This window comes from Phocoena sinus, chromosome 3 (genome assembly GCF_008692025.1).
Source record: "Phocoena sinus isolate mPhoSin1 chromosome 3, mPhoSin1.pri, whole genome shotgun sequence".
Lineage (NCBI taxonomy): Eukaryota > Metazoa > Chordata > Mammalia > Artiodactyla > Phocoenidae > Phocoena > Phocoena sinus.
Genome location: NC_045765.1, coordinates 85,551,014 through 85,565,677, shown reverse-complemented (window position 1 = coordinate 85,565,677; position 14,664 = coordinate 85,551,014). Strand labels below are relative to the sequence as shown.

The 14,664-nt window shown below is 41.7% G+C and overlaps 1 protein-coding gene across 1 annotated transcript; it reads left to right on the top strand.

Annotated features, from left to right (window-relative positions):
* Positions 1-2,072: 2,072 nt before the first annotated feature.
* On the top strand, positions 2,073-3,593 carry LOC116750680 (the record flags this gene model as incomplete). The annotated part of the gene is given in 1 exon segment (XM_032625624.1): positions 2,073-3,593. A coding segment is annotated over 1 exon segment (1,521 nt), but the record flags the coding sequence as incomplete, so codon positions are not given.
* Positions 3,594-14,664: the final 11,071 nt, after the last annotated feature.

Below are 14,664 nucleotides of genomic sequence, written 5' to 3'. Positions count from 1 at the left end.
AGTGAGAAAACATTGTATCTTCACAGCAGATATGTTGCCAAGCATGTGTTTCATCCCCAGTGAGAAGCTGCCAAAATAAAAATAGAGAGATGTATAATAAGAATGTGGTATGAAAAGAAAATGGATGTGGATGGTCTTGTTCCAGATCTTTCATTATGTGGCCTTGGGCAAGTCATGTTCTTACTGTAGATTTCAACTCTTCATGTATAAAATGAAATTGTTCACTAAATAATCTCTAAGGCCCTCCCATCTCTAACACTCTGTATTTCCAAGCTGGTATTAAGCACAAAAATAATCAACTATGACTGTAAATTCCAGTGTGGTTGGTCTGTTTATCATCCTTCCCTGCCTGAGCACTTGTGTGCTAGGCACTGTGGCAAATTCTTAACAAAATATTTATTTATTTAATCCTCATAACAACTCTATGAGCAAGGTATTATCATTCTCTCCACCATTTTACAGATGAGGAAACTTAGAGAAGTTAAATGATTTGCCATAAACTGTATATTGAATCCAATATAATAATCCATAATAACTCCATTCTCTACTGCCTCCCAGTCAGAAAAAAGAAAAAGCAATTCTTCCAAGGAAAAGAAAGTTTAACCAAGCTCTTTGAAATAGCTCAATTAGGAAATGAAGTGATTAAGAGTCTTACTTGGAAGTCAAGAAAGCAAAACTGATTCCATAAAATCAAAATAAACTGACATGGATTAAGACTCTCATTTCAAATTGCTTTTTTTTTTAGTCGCAGAGATTTTTACTACCTGGAGATTGCCTGGAGCATTGACCCCATAGTCCCATGAAAAGTGAAGAGGCAACTGAAGTGAGACAATAAGGCCACCTTAACGGGCTCCACACACTAGAATTTTGGCCTAAGACAGGAGAGGCAGCTAACATTTATTCAGCATTTAAGATTGTTCAATAACTAATCTAATCTGTCTTGAAATCCTAAATCATTTAGACTTTTTCTCCTTCTCTCACTATAATTCCCTGTGTCAGCATATAAAATATCTGCTCAACTTAAAAATGTATAGCATAAAGAACAAAAACTACCCATGGCAGGAGTACTCCAAGTATTACCCTGCCTCTGTATTTTTCCAGAATGCTCAAATTCTAGGACAGTTCTGGTTGAGGGTGCTCCTCTGTGGGGCCTTTAGGGACTTTCCACCCCCTCACTTGTTCCCGTAAACCAATTCTTCTCCCTATCGTGCGCCACTCCTTCTCCCTATCGAAACCAATTCTTCTCCCTATCGTGCGCCACTCCTTCTCCCTATCGAAACCAATTCTTGGAGTTTTTCAGTTGACGGGGACTTGCCAGACAGCGGGTAATTTTCCAGTTGCCCGTAACAGGTATACGCCCTAACCGCCACAATGAACAGACAACTATAACGGCCAGAAGGTGGGACAAAAGTTCCTAAGCCAATGAATTCAAAAGTCACCACATTTACCCAATCATTGTGAGAATATACCCGCCCTATGAGTAAATAAACCTATAAAAAGTATGTGATTCCGCTTTTAGGGGTTCCCCATCGGCCTCCTGCGTGAGGTTCAGGGAACCCCGGTGCATCGGCTCCTAATAAACCTCTTGCGTGTTGCAGCGGCTCTCGACTCTTGGCGGTTCTTGGGCGAGTTGGAATCCCTCGTAGACCGTTTGGGTCTAACATTTGGGGGCTCGTCCGGGATCCCCACTCGCCCCCGGGTCACAAGAACATCGGGAGTCGGAGGTATCAGGTAGGCTCGAGCCCAATTGTCTGTTTGTTTGTCGTTTGTTTGTTGCCAGCCGCCATTAGGAAAAAGCCGTGCGAACCGGCTTGCTGTGGAATCTGTATTGGACTCCTGGCTAGGCAGACGTGCCGAAAGCTGGTGTCCACGGGCCCCGGGGGACGCCCTGGTGGTCCATCTGGAAGGAGAAACAAATTTTGTCTCCCCTTCATCTGGTTCTGGCAGGTTATATAAGCTGCCATCTGAATTTGAGTTGGTTTCGGGTTTAAGTTCGCGGCGGCAATATCAATGTGTGTCTTTTGAAATTTTATTGTTTTTCTGTACTATTATCTTTCTTTTGACGGACGACAATGGGACAAACTATGACGACTCCTCTTTCTCTTACCCTAAGCCACTGGACCGAAGTTAGGGCTAGGGCCCACAACCTTTCGGTAGAAGTAAGGAAAGGAAAATGGCAAACGCTGTGTACCTCTGAGTGGCCTACATTTCAGACAGGGTGGCCACCCGAAGGATCTTTTTTGTTAGATAAGGTTGGGCTAGTCAAGTCTAGGGTCTTTAACACAGGACCCCACGGACACCCAGACCAGATACCATATATCTTGGTCTGGGAAGATCTAGTTCTCTCCCCGCCTCCGTGGGTCCGGCCCTTTGTTTCCTCAACAGGCACGTCTGCATGCGCTCCAGCACAATCGGAGATATTGGCCCTGAAGAAAACCCCAGACACGGAAAAGTCATCTGCTGCCCCGGACCCGCCAAAGGCGATATATCCTGACCTGCAGTCTGATTTGCTTCTTCTAGATTCCCCACCTCCTTATCCTCCGGCCCTAAATCCCATGTCGCCCCTAGGACCCCCAGCTTCACAACCCTCCGCACCAGTAGGGCCACCTGTTATGGCGGAAAGGGGGGGTCCCTCGGCGGGCACCAGAAGCCAGAGGGCTGTTTCCCCAGATTCTACTGCTTCACCCCTTAGAGAATATGGCCCCCCCGATAACCACGGGAATAGACCCCTTCAATACTGGCCCTTTTCCTCTGCAGATCTTTATAATTGGAAGATGCATAACCCTACTTTCTCTAAAAACCCACAGGCTCTTACTGCTTTAATAGAGTCTCTTGTCTTCTCCCACCAACCCACCTGGGATGATTGTCAACAGCTCCTCCAGACTCTCCTCACAACTGAGGAGAGGCAACGGGTTCTCCTGGAGGCTAAAAAGAATGTGTTAGCCGCCAATGGACAACCTACCCAGTTGCCTAACGAGATTGATGCCGGGTTTCCACTCGTCAGGCCGAATTGGGACTTTAATACCCCGGAAGGTAAGGAGCACCTGAAAATGTATCGCCAGGCTCTGGTGGCGGGTCTCCATGGAGCGGCCAGGCGCCCCACGAATTTGGCTAAGGTAAGAGAGGTAACTCAGGGGCCCCAGGAATCGCCAACCGTGTTCCTAGAACGCTTAATGGAGGCTTTTAGACGATTCACTCCTTATGATCCAACCTCTGAGGAACATAAGGCCACCATAGCAATGGCCTTTATTGACCAGGCGGCCCCTGATATTAGAAAGAAGTTACGAAGGCTGGATGGCCTACAAGGTTTCTCCCTTCAGGACTTAGTAAAAGAGGCAGATAAGGTATATAATAAGAGGGAGACAGAAGAAGAAAGAGAAGAAAGAAAGCAGAAGGAACAAGAGGCTCGTGAGGTAAGATGAGATAAGAGGCAAGAAAGACATTTGAGTAAGATACTGGCCACTGTAGTCAGAGGAGGAAACAGTAGAGACAGAAATAGACAGGAAGGGCAAACAACGGATAGAAGGCGGCCATTAGACAAGGACCAATGTGCCTACTGTAAAGAAAAAGGTCATTGGGCAAGAGAATGCCCTAAAAAAAGGAACGGGGGAAGGATCACTAAGCCTTTTCATCTGTACGTGGCCGAGAATAAAGGTATTGCAAAGGGAGTACTAACTCAGAAACTGGGCCCCTGGAATCGCCCGGTTGCGTACCTATCAAAGAAATTGGATCCTGTGGCAGCAGGATGGCCCGCCTGTTTAAAAATAATCGCCGCGGTGGCCGCTTTGGTCAAAGATGCTGACAAACTGACTTTGGGGCAGAACCTAACGATAACAGCCCCCCATGCATTAGAAAGTGTAATTCGCCAGCCACCCGACAGATGGCTAACAAATGCCAGGATGACTCATTACCAAGCCCTGCTGTTAAACTCAGATCGTATTAAGTTTACCTCAGCCACAGGACTCAACCCGGCCACCTTGCTACCCGACCCTGACCTGGAGAGCACTACCGTCATCCATGATTGTCAGGAAGTACTGGCTGCAGCACACGGTAGCAGACCAGACTTGATGGATCAGCCCCTCCCCAACGCCGACGTTACCTGGTTTACTGACGGAAGCAGTTTCCTAGAGGAAGGTAAGCGTCGGGCGGGAGCTGCCGTGGTAGACGGGAAAGAGGTCATCTGGGCAGCCGCATTACCGCAAGGGACATCGGCCCAACGGGCTGAACTAATCGCCATGACTAGAGCATTGGAACTAGCAGAAAACAAAAAGGTAAACATCTATACGGACAGTAGATACGCATTTGCTACCGCCCATGTCCATGGGGCCATTTACCAACAAAGAGGGTTGCTCACCTCGGCGGGCAAAGAAATTAAAAACAAAGAAGAAATAGTGGCACTGCTAGCTGCCCTCATGCTCCCCACTAAAGTCAGCATCATTCATTGCCCCGGACACCAGAAGGACAATACCCCGGTGACAAGAGGCAACAAATTGGTAGATAGGGTGGCACGAGAAGTGGCTCTACAGGAAATCATACTAGAACTATCAGATGAGAGTCCTGGGAAACCAAATGATAGGGGAACAATTACCCCAGCCATAACTAAAGGAACATTATCTCCTCAACAAGCAAAATCCATGCTACAACAGATTCACAGATGGACACACTTGGGAACCAAAAAGATGGTGTCCCTACTACACAAGACAGGTTATGATACCCCTGGACTAACTAAATTAGCTGAGCAGATTGCACGAGAGTGCATTCCATGCCAACAGGTAAACTCCCATAAAGGAAAACTTGAGGTCGGAAAAAGGCTCAGAGGAGACCGCCCAGGAGCCTATTGGGAGGTCGACTTCACTGAAATACGCCCTGGAAGGTACGGTAACAGGTATCTTCTAGTTTTTATAGATACCTTCTCAGGATGGGTAGAAGCTTTCCCGACGAAGAAGGAGACAGCTACTGTGGTGGCCAAAAAGATCTTAGAAGAAATTTTCCCCCGGTTCGGGGCACCAAAGGTAATAGGATCAGATAATGGTCCCGCCTTCGTCGCCCAGGTAAGTCAGGGTGTGGCCAAATACCTGGGGACTGATTGGAAATTACATTGTGCCTATAGACCCCAGAGTTCAGGATAGGTAGAGAGAATGAATAGAACTCTAAAAGAGACCCTAACTAAATTGTCCATAGAGACTGGCGGTACAGATTGGACGGTGTTCCTTCCCTTAGCCCTGTTCCGGGCTAGAAATACCCCCTCCCGCTATTATCTTACTCCATTTGAAATACTATACGGGGCCCCACCTCCTCTTTTTACGCTAAGGGAGAAATTAAGTCCTGACTGCCATAATAACACTGACTTATATGCTAGGCTGTTGGGACTCCAGTTGGTCCAAAAGGAGGTGTGGTCCCAGCTGGCAGAGGCTTACCGACCAGGAACACCAGCAGAGGCTCATCCCTTCCAAGTCGGAGATTCCGTGTACGTCCGTCGGCACCGAACCCAGGCTCTAGAGCCTCGGTGGAAAGGACCATACAACGTCCTGCTCACCACCCCCACGGCTATAAAGGTAGATGGCATCGCTGCGTGGATCCACGCTTCACACGTGAAGGCCGCACCAGCATCTGCAACATCGGAATGGCGAGCCCAAAAGACCAGCAACCCGCTCAAGCTCAAGCTTCTGCGATCATCAGATTTATAACTTTAACTTTGTTACCCCTACTGACTGTGAGTAATTTTAGTCCTCACCTGCCCCAGCATTTAACCTGGCAGGTAATTTCCCAAACTGGAGATGTAATATGGTCTGTTAGCCATACTGCTGCTCCTTGGACCTGGTGGCCAGACCTTTTCCCCGATGTTTGTAAATTAGCCATAGGAGCTCCCAATTGGGACACAGCACACTCCCATGATCGTCAAAATGCCCCATCCATACCCGGTCGGGCCGGCCAATACGGCTGCCAAAACTCGGGTACGCGACAGAAACTTAGCAACCCTACCTTTTATGTATGCCCGGGATTTCATCGCCATAGGTCCCTAAATTATCAATGTGGGGGAAAGGAACATTTTTATTGTAAAAGCTGGGGGTGTGAAACCACAGGAGACACCTATTGGAAGCCCACCTCTGGCTGGGACTTTATTAAGGTGACAGCCAATTATACACACCCAACCAACCCCTTAACTTATAGGCCTGAATGTACTAAATGGTGCCATCCCCTTAAGATCTCTTTTAGTGAACCAGGAAAAAAGGATAAAAACTGGATAAATGGCCATTCATGGGGAATCAGGTTTTATAAAGAAGGATATAATGATGGATTACTAATGACCATCAAACTAAAAATTGAAACCCCTACTCCAGTTCCTATAAGCCCCAACCCTGAGATAGGGCACTCTTCGCTACCTTTGGCCCCTCCCACAGCGTTACCAGAGATAAGAAACCAAACTTCTGAGCCAAAAGGAATAACAATCAAGCCCAAGACCCCCCGGGACCGAATGCTCTCATTGGTCCAGGCGGCTTTTGAGGTTTTAAATGCCACAAACCCGGAGGCTACCAAATCATGTTGGCTTTGCTATGCTGCTCCTCCCCCTTATTATGATGCTATAGGATATAATTCTAATTATAATAATGTTAACACTCCAGATCAATGTCGATGGAAACAAGAAGGAAATAGTAAATTGACCCTGGCCTCAGTATTAGGAAACGGTACACGTGTAGGAACGCCCCCCTCGTCCCACCGACATCTTTGTGCCAATTTAAGCCTCCCACAGGGCTCAGGGTATCTCCTCCCTCCTCCGGATGGATGGTGGGCATGTAACACAGGATTGACCCCCTGCATTTCTTTAGAGGTCCTTAAAGCTTCAACCGATTTTTGTGTGTTAGTTCAGCTGGTCCCCAGACTCATTTATCATTCAGATTCATCCTTTCTAGATGAATATGAGGGCAGAGGAAGGTTTAAGAGGGAACCCATAACACTCACCCTGGCTGTACTCCTAGGACTAGGAATGGCAGCCGGGGTAGGAACGGGTACAACAGCCCTCATCCAACAACCCCACTATTATGATGCCTTAAGGCAAGCTGTAGATGTTGACCTCCGGGCATTAGAAAGTTCCATAACTCAGTTAAAAGAATCCCTCACCTCGCTTTCAGAGGTGGTAATGCAAAACAGGAGGGGATTAGATCTGCTGTTCCTTAAGGAGGGCGAACTATGTGCTGCACTAAAAGAAGAATGCTGTTTTTATATTGATCATTCTGGGGCTATTACCAAAACTATGGACAAACTTAGGGAGCGCCTGGACAAAAGACAACAGGAAAGGAAAAATCAAAAAGGATGGTTTCAATCGTGGTTTGATAAATCTCCCTGGCTTACTACTTTAGTTTCCACCTTGTTAGGGCCCCTCATTATTTTATTGTTGCTCTTAACTTTTGGACCATGCATTCTGAATCGCCTGATAGCCTTTATTAGAGAACGCATTAGTACGGTACAAGTTTTAATGCTAAGGCAACAATACCAAAACTCGCAAAAAGAAACTGAAATTCCATGATTGAAATTAGTTACAAAAAAAGGGGGGGAATGTGGGGCCTTTAGGGACTTTCCACCCCCTCACTTGTTCCCGTAAACCAATTCTTCTCCCTATCGTGCGCCACTCCTTCTCCCTATCGAAACCAATTCTTCTCCCTATCGTGCGCCACTCCTTCTCCCTATCGAAACCAATTCTTGGAGTTTTTCAGTTGACGGGGACTTGCCAGACAGCGGGTAATTTTCCAGTTGCCCGTAACAGGTATACGCCCTAACCGCCACAATGAACAGACAACTATAACGGCCAGAAGGTGGGACAAAAGTTCCTAAGCCAATGAATTCAAAAGTCACCACATTTACCCAATCATTGTGAGAATATACCCGCCCTATGAGTAAATAAACCTATAAAAAGTATGTGATTCCGCTTTTAGGGGTTCCCCATCGGCCTCCTGCGTGAGGTTCAGGGAACCCCGGTGCATCGGCTCCTAATAAACCTCTTGCGTGTTGCAGCGGCTCTCGACTCTTGGCGGTTCTTGGGCGAGTTGGAATCCCTCGTAGACCGTTTGGGTCTAACACCTCTTCCCAGAAATATTTGCAATCCAGAAGACTTGCCAAAGAGTTCATTTTTATTTTTAAGGTCAAGGTGGAAATAACTATAATTTTATTTCAAAGAACTTTCTACTTACAATAGTCATTTAAATAGATTTAATTATGATATAGTGTCAGATTTCACAAACCACATGGAGGAGGCCAGGGACAAGAGCACACTTGAGAAATTAGTGGGGAAAAAAACATTTCTTTACTCAGGGAACAAGCTATGCAAATTTTCCCTTCATGAAACAATCTGAGATTATAATCTAAAATCCAAAGAAACAGCGCTTTTTGGAGGCTTTTAAAGTTAGTAACCCTTTCCTTTAAAATACTTCAGTGGGCTCTCCAAAGTAGTAAGAAAAGATGCTTTTACAGTGATTTATATGGTATTTTCCATCCTAACAGCTGGACTCTTTATGTTTGTAGTATTGCCATGTGGCATACTGTTCAAAGCAATGGAGTTTTAGAAGTCCTGAAAACAGGATGTTCACTTAAGGACTATATAGAACACGTTACAAATTTAAAATATGAAAAGGAAAAGAATTCAGTTGCAAAGAGCATGAAACCTGAATCCACAAGCTTTTCCAGTGCTTTCTAACGCAGTCAAAGGGGAATGAGAAACGTGCATTCTTCCAACTGTCAGCAAACATATGCATGAAGCTTAACTGGCTTCATAACCCCCGCAGGGCTTTTTCCCTTGGTTTAGCTTCATTTTCCAACAAGTTTTAGGAATCAGTAACATTGTTAAGCAGTCCTCCTCTCTTGCAACAAATCTCTGATTTTCTTTCCAAAAGGATGTATGTATTTTAGATTAGCACGTGTACGTTTCAAGATATTCTGAACGTCTAATTTACTTACATTTACCCATTTTTGTAATACATACTTACACAAAAATTGTAACAAGTTGGACAGATAAATACAAGTGCAAAAGTATATTTTGACCACAATGAAAAATCCTTTTATTTGTTGAAACAGGAGTCTAAAGTATTTCATACTATAAACTCCTAATTAAAAATTATTAATTATAATAATATTTAAAACTAAAGAATAAATAATGTCTTGTCTTTGTTGCTCAGCAATTAAAAGAAGTAACTTCTAGAATTAAAAGTATTTTGAAAAAATCTTAGCCTCAAATGAATACTTTTCTTAATATTAAAACTGTGTATAGGACAGATTATACAAATGCAAAACTAAAAATTAAACTACTTCCTGCTTTCAGATCTAAAAATCCCAAAAGATCAAAAAATATTAGTATTAATAGTCAAGTTTAATTACTTGCTTTAACCATGTTTAATCAATAAGACAAAAAAATCCAAATATTTTATGGATCATGTTAGAAATAACTGATTATATGACATAAATAAGCCATCCAGATTTTTTAAAATTTATCTATATTCCTTTAAATATTCAACAACATATATAGAAGCCATAATATGGCCAAAGAAGATATCTCAAACTACGTGTTTTATAAAGTAGTAGACATATGGCTGACTTGATCTGAGAACACTTACTATGCCAAATTCAACTTCTTTCAAAATTGATTACCAAACTGTAACACAAGATAATGGCTAAAAAGAATAATGGAATTACTTATTCAAACACCCAATTTATGATTTGTATCATGGAATTTGTACATGTTAAAAGGGAACTCAAAATATAAAGAGCAATGACTCATATATACACATGGATAACATGCCAAATCTAAAAATATTCCAACAACAAAAAATTTTTTCATCCCTCTTGCCAATGTTGGTTTCTTCAACAGCATGCCAATGGTCAAAGCCGATAGTGATCTGAAACCCAGCCCTATCTCCAGCTTTTATCTTCTCTACAATCATCCTTTATCTTCTCTGCAATCATCATAAAAACTTTCTATATAATGTTTACATATATTAAGAGAAAGTGGTTATAGATGTGATGGGAGAGGAGGGAGATTCCTTTCACAGTATCCAAAACCTCTGACATAACCTCAAGTTTCAAGTTTACTATAATTTATATGTTCATTCATTCTTTTATTCAACAAATAGTTATTGAACACCTCTTTTATTCTAAGTACTATGGTTGGTGCAGTGGGTTCTATGGATAATGGCTCTACTCTTATGATCCCATATTATAGAAAATAATCAATAAACAAATAAGATAATTCAGATAGGTGTTAAGAGTTCTGAAGAATTAAAACTGGAAAATGGGATAGAGAATGACTGCAATGATGCCTGTTAGATGGACAGGAAAGATGTTGTATTTGAGCTGAAACCTGGATGATGATAAAGAGGTGGTAAAGCATTGTACACAGTGGAGACAACAAATATAAAGGCCCTTTTGCAAGGTGAACATATGTTTAAGAAACAGAAAGAAGGTCATAGCTGTTGGAGCATAGTATGTAAGGCAGAGGAATGAAATTACAGCATCAATAGGCATATAGGTCTCCTGCTTATGGTTGGGCATCTTATCTGAATGGCGCTTCCTAAAGTTTTAAAGAACACAACTACACAATAGTGTGCAGTGATACACTGGGCATTTCAAGTTGAAGAGGAAGCAGGAAATTCAGATTCAGTCCTTATTAGAGCTCCTTCCCAATACCTCCAGTGTGCAAACTTCATGAGTTCTTAATACCAGACCAGAGCATCAAGGAGACCCCAAAACTCCTTGGGGATCTATTCATACTATTTACCACTAATAAACATGTTGTTCCAGTGTATCTTTACAATTGATGGCTCAAGAGTTTTTGTGCTGCATTTGGTTTTTGTTTTTGTTTCTTGCGGTATGCAGGCCTCTCACTGTTGTGGCCTACTCCCGTCGCGGAGCACAGGCTCCGGACGCGCAGGCTCAGCGGCCATGGCTCACGGGCCCAGCCGCTCCGCGGCATGTGGGATCTTCCCGGACCGGGGCACGAACCCGTGTTCCCTGCATCGGCAGGCAGACTCTCAACCGCTGCGCCACCAGGGAAGCCCTGTGCTGCATTTGGGATGGGAATTTTTCATATGCTGGGAACCCCTATAGCTAGGATCCAATCACCTGGGTGTTATCTTCTGAGTACTGTCAGTTTCTCATGTGCTACCATAAATCAGAGGATACAATATTATGCTCCCTCAACTCTGAGAGTATGTCAGTCTTCTTGTTCATCCTTGCCAGTGGATTAACAGTGAAGGTGCTATTTTTCTTATATTTGTTTACTCCAGTTTCTAATCATTACTCAAAAAAGAAGTTTCTGATATAGCTCTGAATGACATCTCAAATGTAAATTATTCAAATCCATTATGTAAATTTCTTTTTCAGTACATATTCTCAGGGTTTCAGAACACAAATATAGATTACATGTAAATTATTGCTTAAATATAAAATATTTGAGATTTATTGTAAAGCCAATGAAGTTTTTAAAAATTGCACCAAGATGTTAGTCATTACAATTTTAAAATATATTTTGAAAAATTATAGAAGACATATAATGGTCATGCAGAATATTTAGAAAGTACAAAAGAAATAATAAAATAAGAATCAAAGTGAATTCCAGGGCTTCCCTGGTGGCGCAGTGGTTGAGAGTCCGCCTGCCGATGCAGGGTACACGGGTTCGTGCCCCGGTCCAGGAGGATCCCACATGCCGCGGAAAGGCTGGGCCCGGGAGCCATGGCCGCTGAGCCTGCGCGTCCGGAGCCTGTGCTCGGCAACAGGAGAGGCCACAACAGTGAGAGGCCTGAGTACCACAAAAAAAAAAAAGTGAATTCCAGCAAATGAAGATGAACACTCTTGACAACATTTTATAACTCCTCACTGATTTTTTTTTGCACATATACGTATAGTAATATGTACAAGATGGAGACTACAAATAATTCGAAGCCTATCACCTGCTTTTATCGTATAACCATTGCAGAAAGCATCCCCAACTAATCTAAAATTCTTTAGAACCTTAATCTTAATGTATACAGAATATTCTACTGCATGATTGCACCATAAATTTTAAATATCTTCCTCTTACTAAGCATAAAATTTATTTCTCGTCCTTTTATGTTACTTATATTAATGAGAAAGGAGTCTTCTATGAAATATTATCTTCTATTTTTGGTGTATAGAAAGGCTGTGTATTCATTTCATATCTTACAATTTTACAGAATTCTAGGAGTTATAAAATCCTAAAAGAAAATGATATTTTGTCTTCTTCAGCCAATAATTATCTCTTGTTTTTGTTTAAAATAATATTATATTGGCCAAAATTGTTATGAAAAGTATCAAAAAGTAATAATTTTATGCATGCTACAATTCTATTCATTTCAATGGCAATAATTCTTTTTTATAATTAATTATCATGTTGGCTCTGGACATAAAACAACTAGTCTTTATTATATGAATGAATGTAGACATAATTATCTAAATTTTAAGGGAAATAATTCTTACAGATAGTAGCTAATATTTATACTGCATTCTCAAGCACTGTTAGCATATTACCTAGATTAACTTATTTAATCTCCACAACAAACCTCTGAGCTGCATACTGCTATTATGTACATTTTACAGATGAGGAAACTAACGTGCAGAGAGGTTATACATCTATTAAAATTCTGTAAATCTATTAAAATTCTCTATTAAAAAGACAGCTATTAAAATTCTCATATGGTTTGTTTTGCTTATACTGTGGATGCAATTATCACACATAAGTGAACTAAACTACCCAAAGCAATCTACAGATTCAGTGCAATCCCTATCAAACTACCAATGGCATTTTTCACAGAACTAGAACAATAAATTTCACAATTTGTATGGAAACACAAAAGACCTCGAATAGCCAAAGCAATCTTGAGAATGAAATATGGAGCTGGAGGAATCAGGCTCCCTGACTTCAGACTATACTGCAAAGCTACAGTAATCAAGACAGTATGGTACTGGCACAAAAACAGAAATATAGATTAATGGAACAGGATAGAAAGGCCAGAGATAAACCCATGCACATATGGTCACCTTATCTTTGATAAAGGAGGCAAGAATACAGAGTGGAGAAAAGACAGCCTCTTCAATAAGTGGTGCTGGGAAAAGTGGACAGGTACATGTAAAAGTATGAAATTAGAACACTCCCTAACACCATACACAAAAATAAACTCAGAATGGATTAAAGACCTAAATGTAAGGCCAGACACTATAAAACTCTTAGAGGAAAACATAAGCAGAACACTCTATGACATAAATCACAGCAAGTTTTTTTAGGACCCACCTCCTAAAGAAATGGAAATAAAAACAAAAATAAATAAATGGGACCTAATGAAACTTCAAAGCTTTTGCACAGCAAAGGAAACCATAAACAAGACCAAAAGACAACCCTCAGAATGGGAGAAAATATTTGCAAATGAAGCAACTGACAAAGGATTCATCTCCAAAATTTACAAGCAGCTCATGCAGCTCAATAACAAAAAAACAAACAACCCAATCAAAAAATGGGCAGAAGGCCTAAATAGACATTTCTCCAAAGAAGATATACAGATTGCCAACAAACACATGAAAGAATGCTCAGCTTCATTAATCATTAGAGAAATGCAAATCAAAACTACAATGAGACATCATCTCACACCAGTCAGAATGGCCATCATCAAAAAATCTAGAAACAATAAATGCTGGAGAGGGTGTGGAGAAAAGGGAACCCTCTTGCACTGTTAGTGGGAATGTAAATTGATACATCCACTATGGAGAACAGTATGGAGGTTCCTTAAAAAACTACAAATAGAACTACCATATGACCCAGCAATCCCACTACTGGTCATATACCCTGAGAAAACCATAATTCAAAAGGAGTCATGTACCAAAATGTTCATTGCCCCTCTATTTACAATAGCCAGGACATGGAAGCAACCTAAGCATCCATCAACAGATGAATGGATAAAGAAGATGTGGCACATATATACAATGGAATATTACTCAGCCATAAAAAGAAATTAAATTGAGTTATGTAGTGAGGTGGATGGACCTAGAGTCTGTCATACAGAGTGAAGTAAGTCAGAAGGAGAAAAACAAATACTGTGTGCTCATACATATATATGGAATCTAAGAAAAAGAAAAAAATGTCATGAAGAACCTAGGGGTAAGATGGGAATAAAGACACAGACATACTAGAGAATGGACTTGAGGACATGGGGAGGGAGAAGGGTAAGCTGTGACAAAGCGAGAGAGAGGCATGGACATATATACACTACCAAACGTAAGGTAGATAGCTAGTGGGAAGCAGCCGCATAACACAGGGAGATCAGCTCGGTGCTTTGTGAGCGCCTGGAGAGGTGGGATAAGGAGGGTGGGAGGGAGGGAGATGCAAGAGGTAAGAGATATGGGAACATATGTATATGTATAACTGATTCACTTTGTTATAAAGCAGAAACTAACACACCATTGTAAGGCAATTATACTCCAATAAAGATGTTAAAAAAAAAAAGAACTAAAAATTAATTGCATTTTGAGGATAAAGTCTACATGGTCTTGATGAATAATTTTGCCAGTGTTTCCATGTATTCTGTTAAGGATTTTTGTGTCTATATTAATATACAAGATTATTCTTTAATTTTTTGTGATGTTTTCTTTTTTCTGGTTTTGGTATCAAGG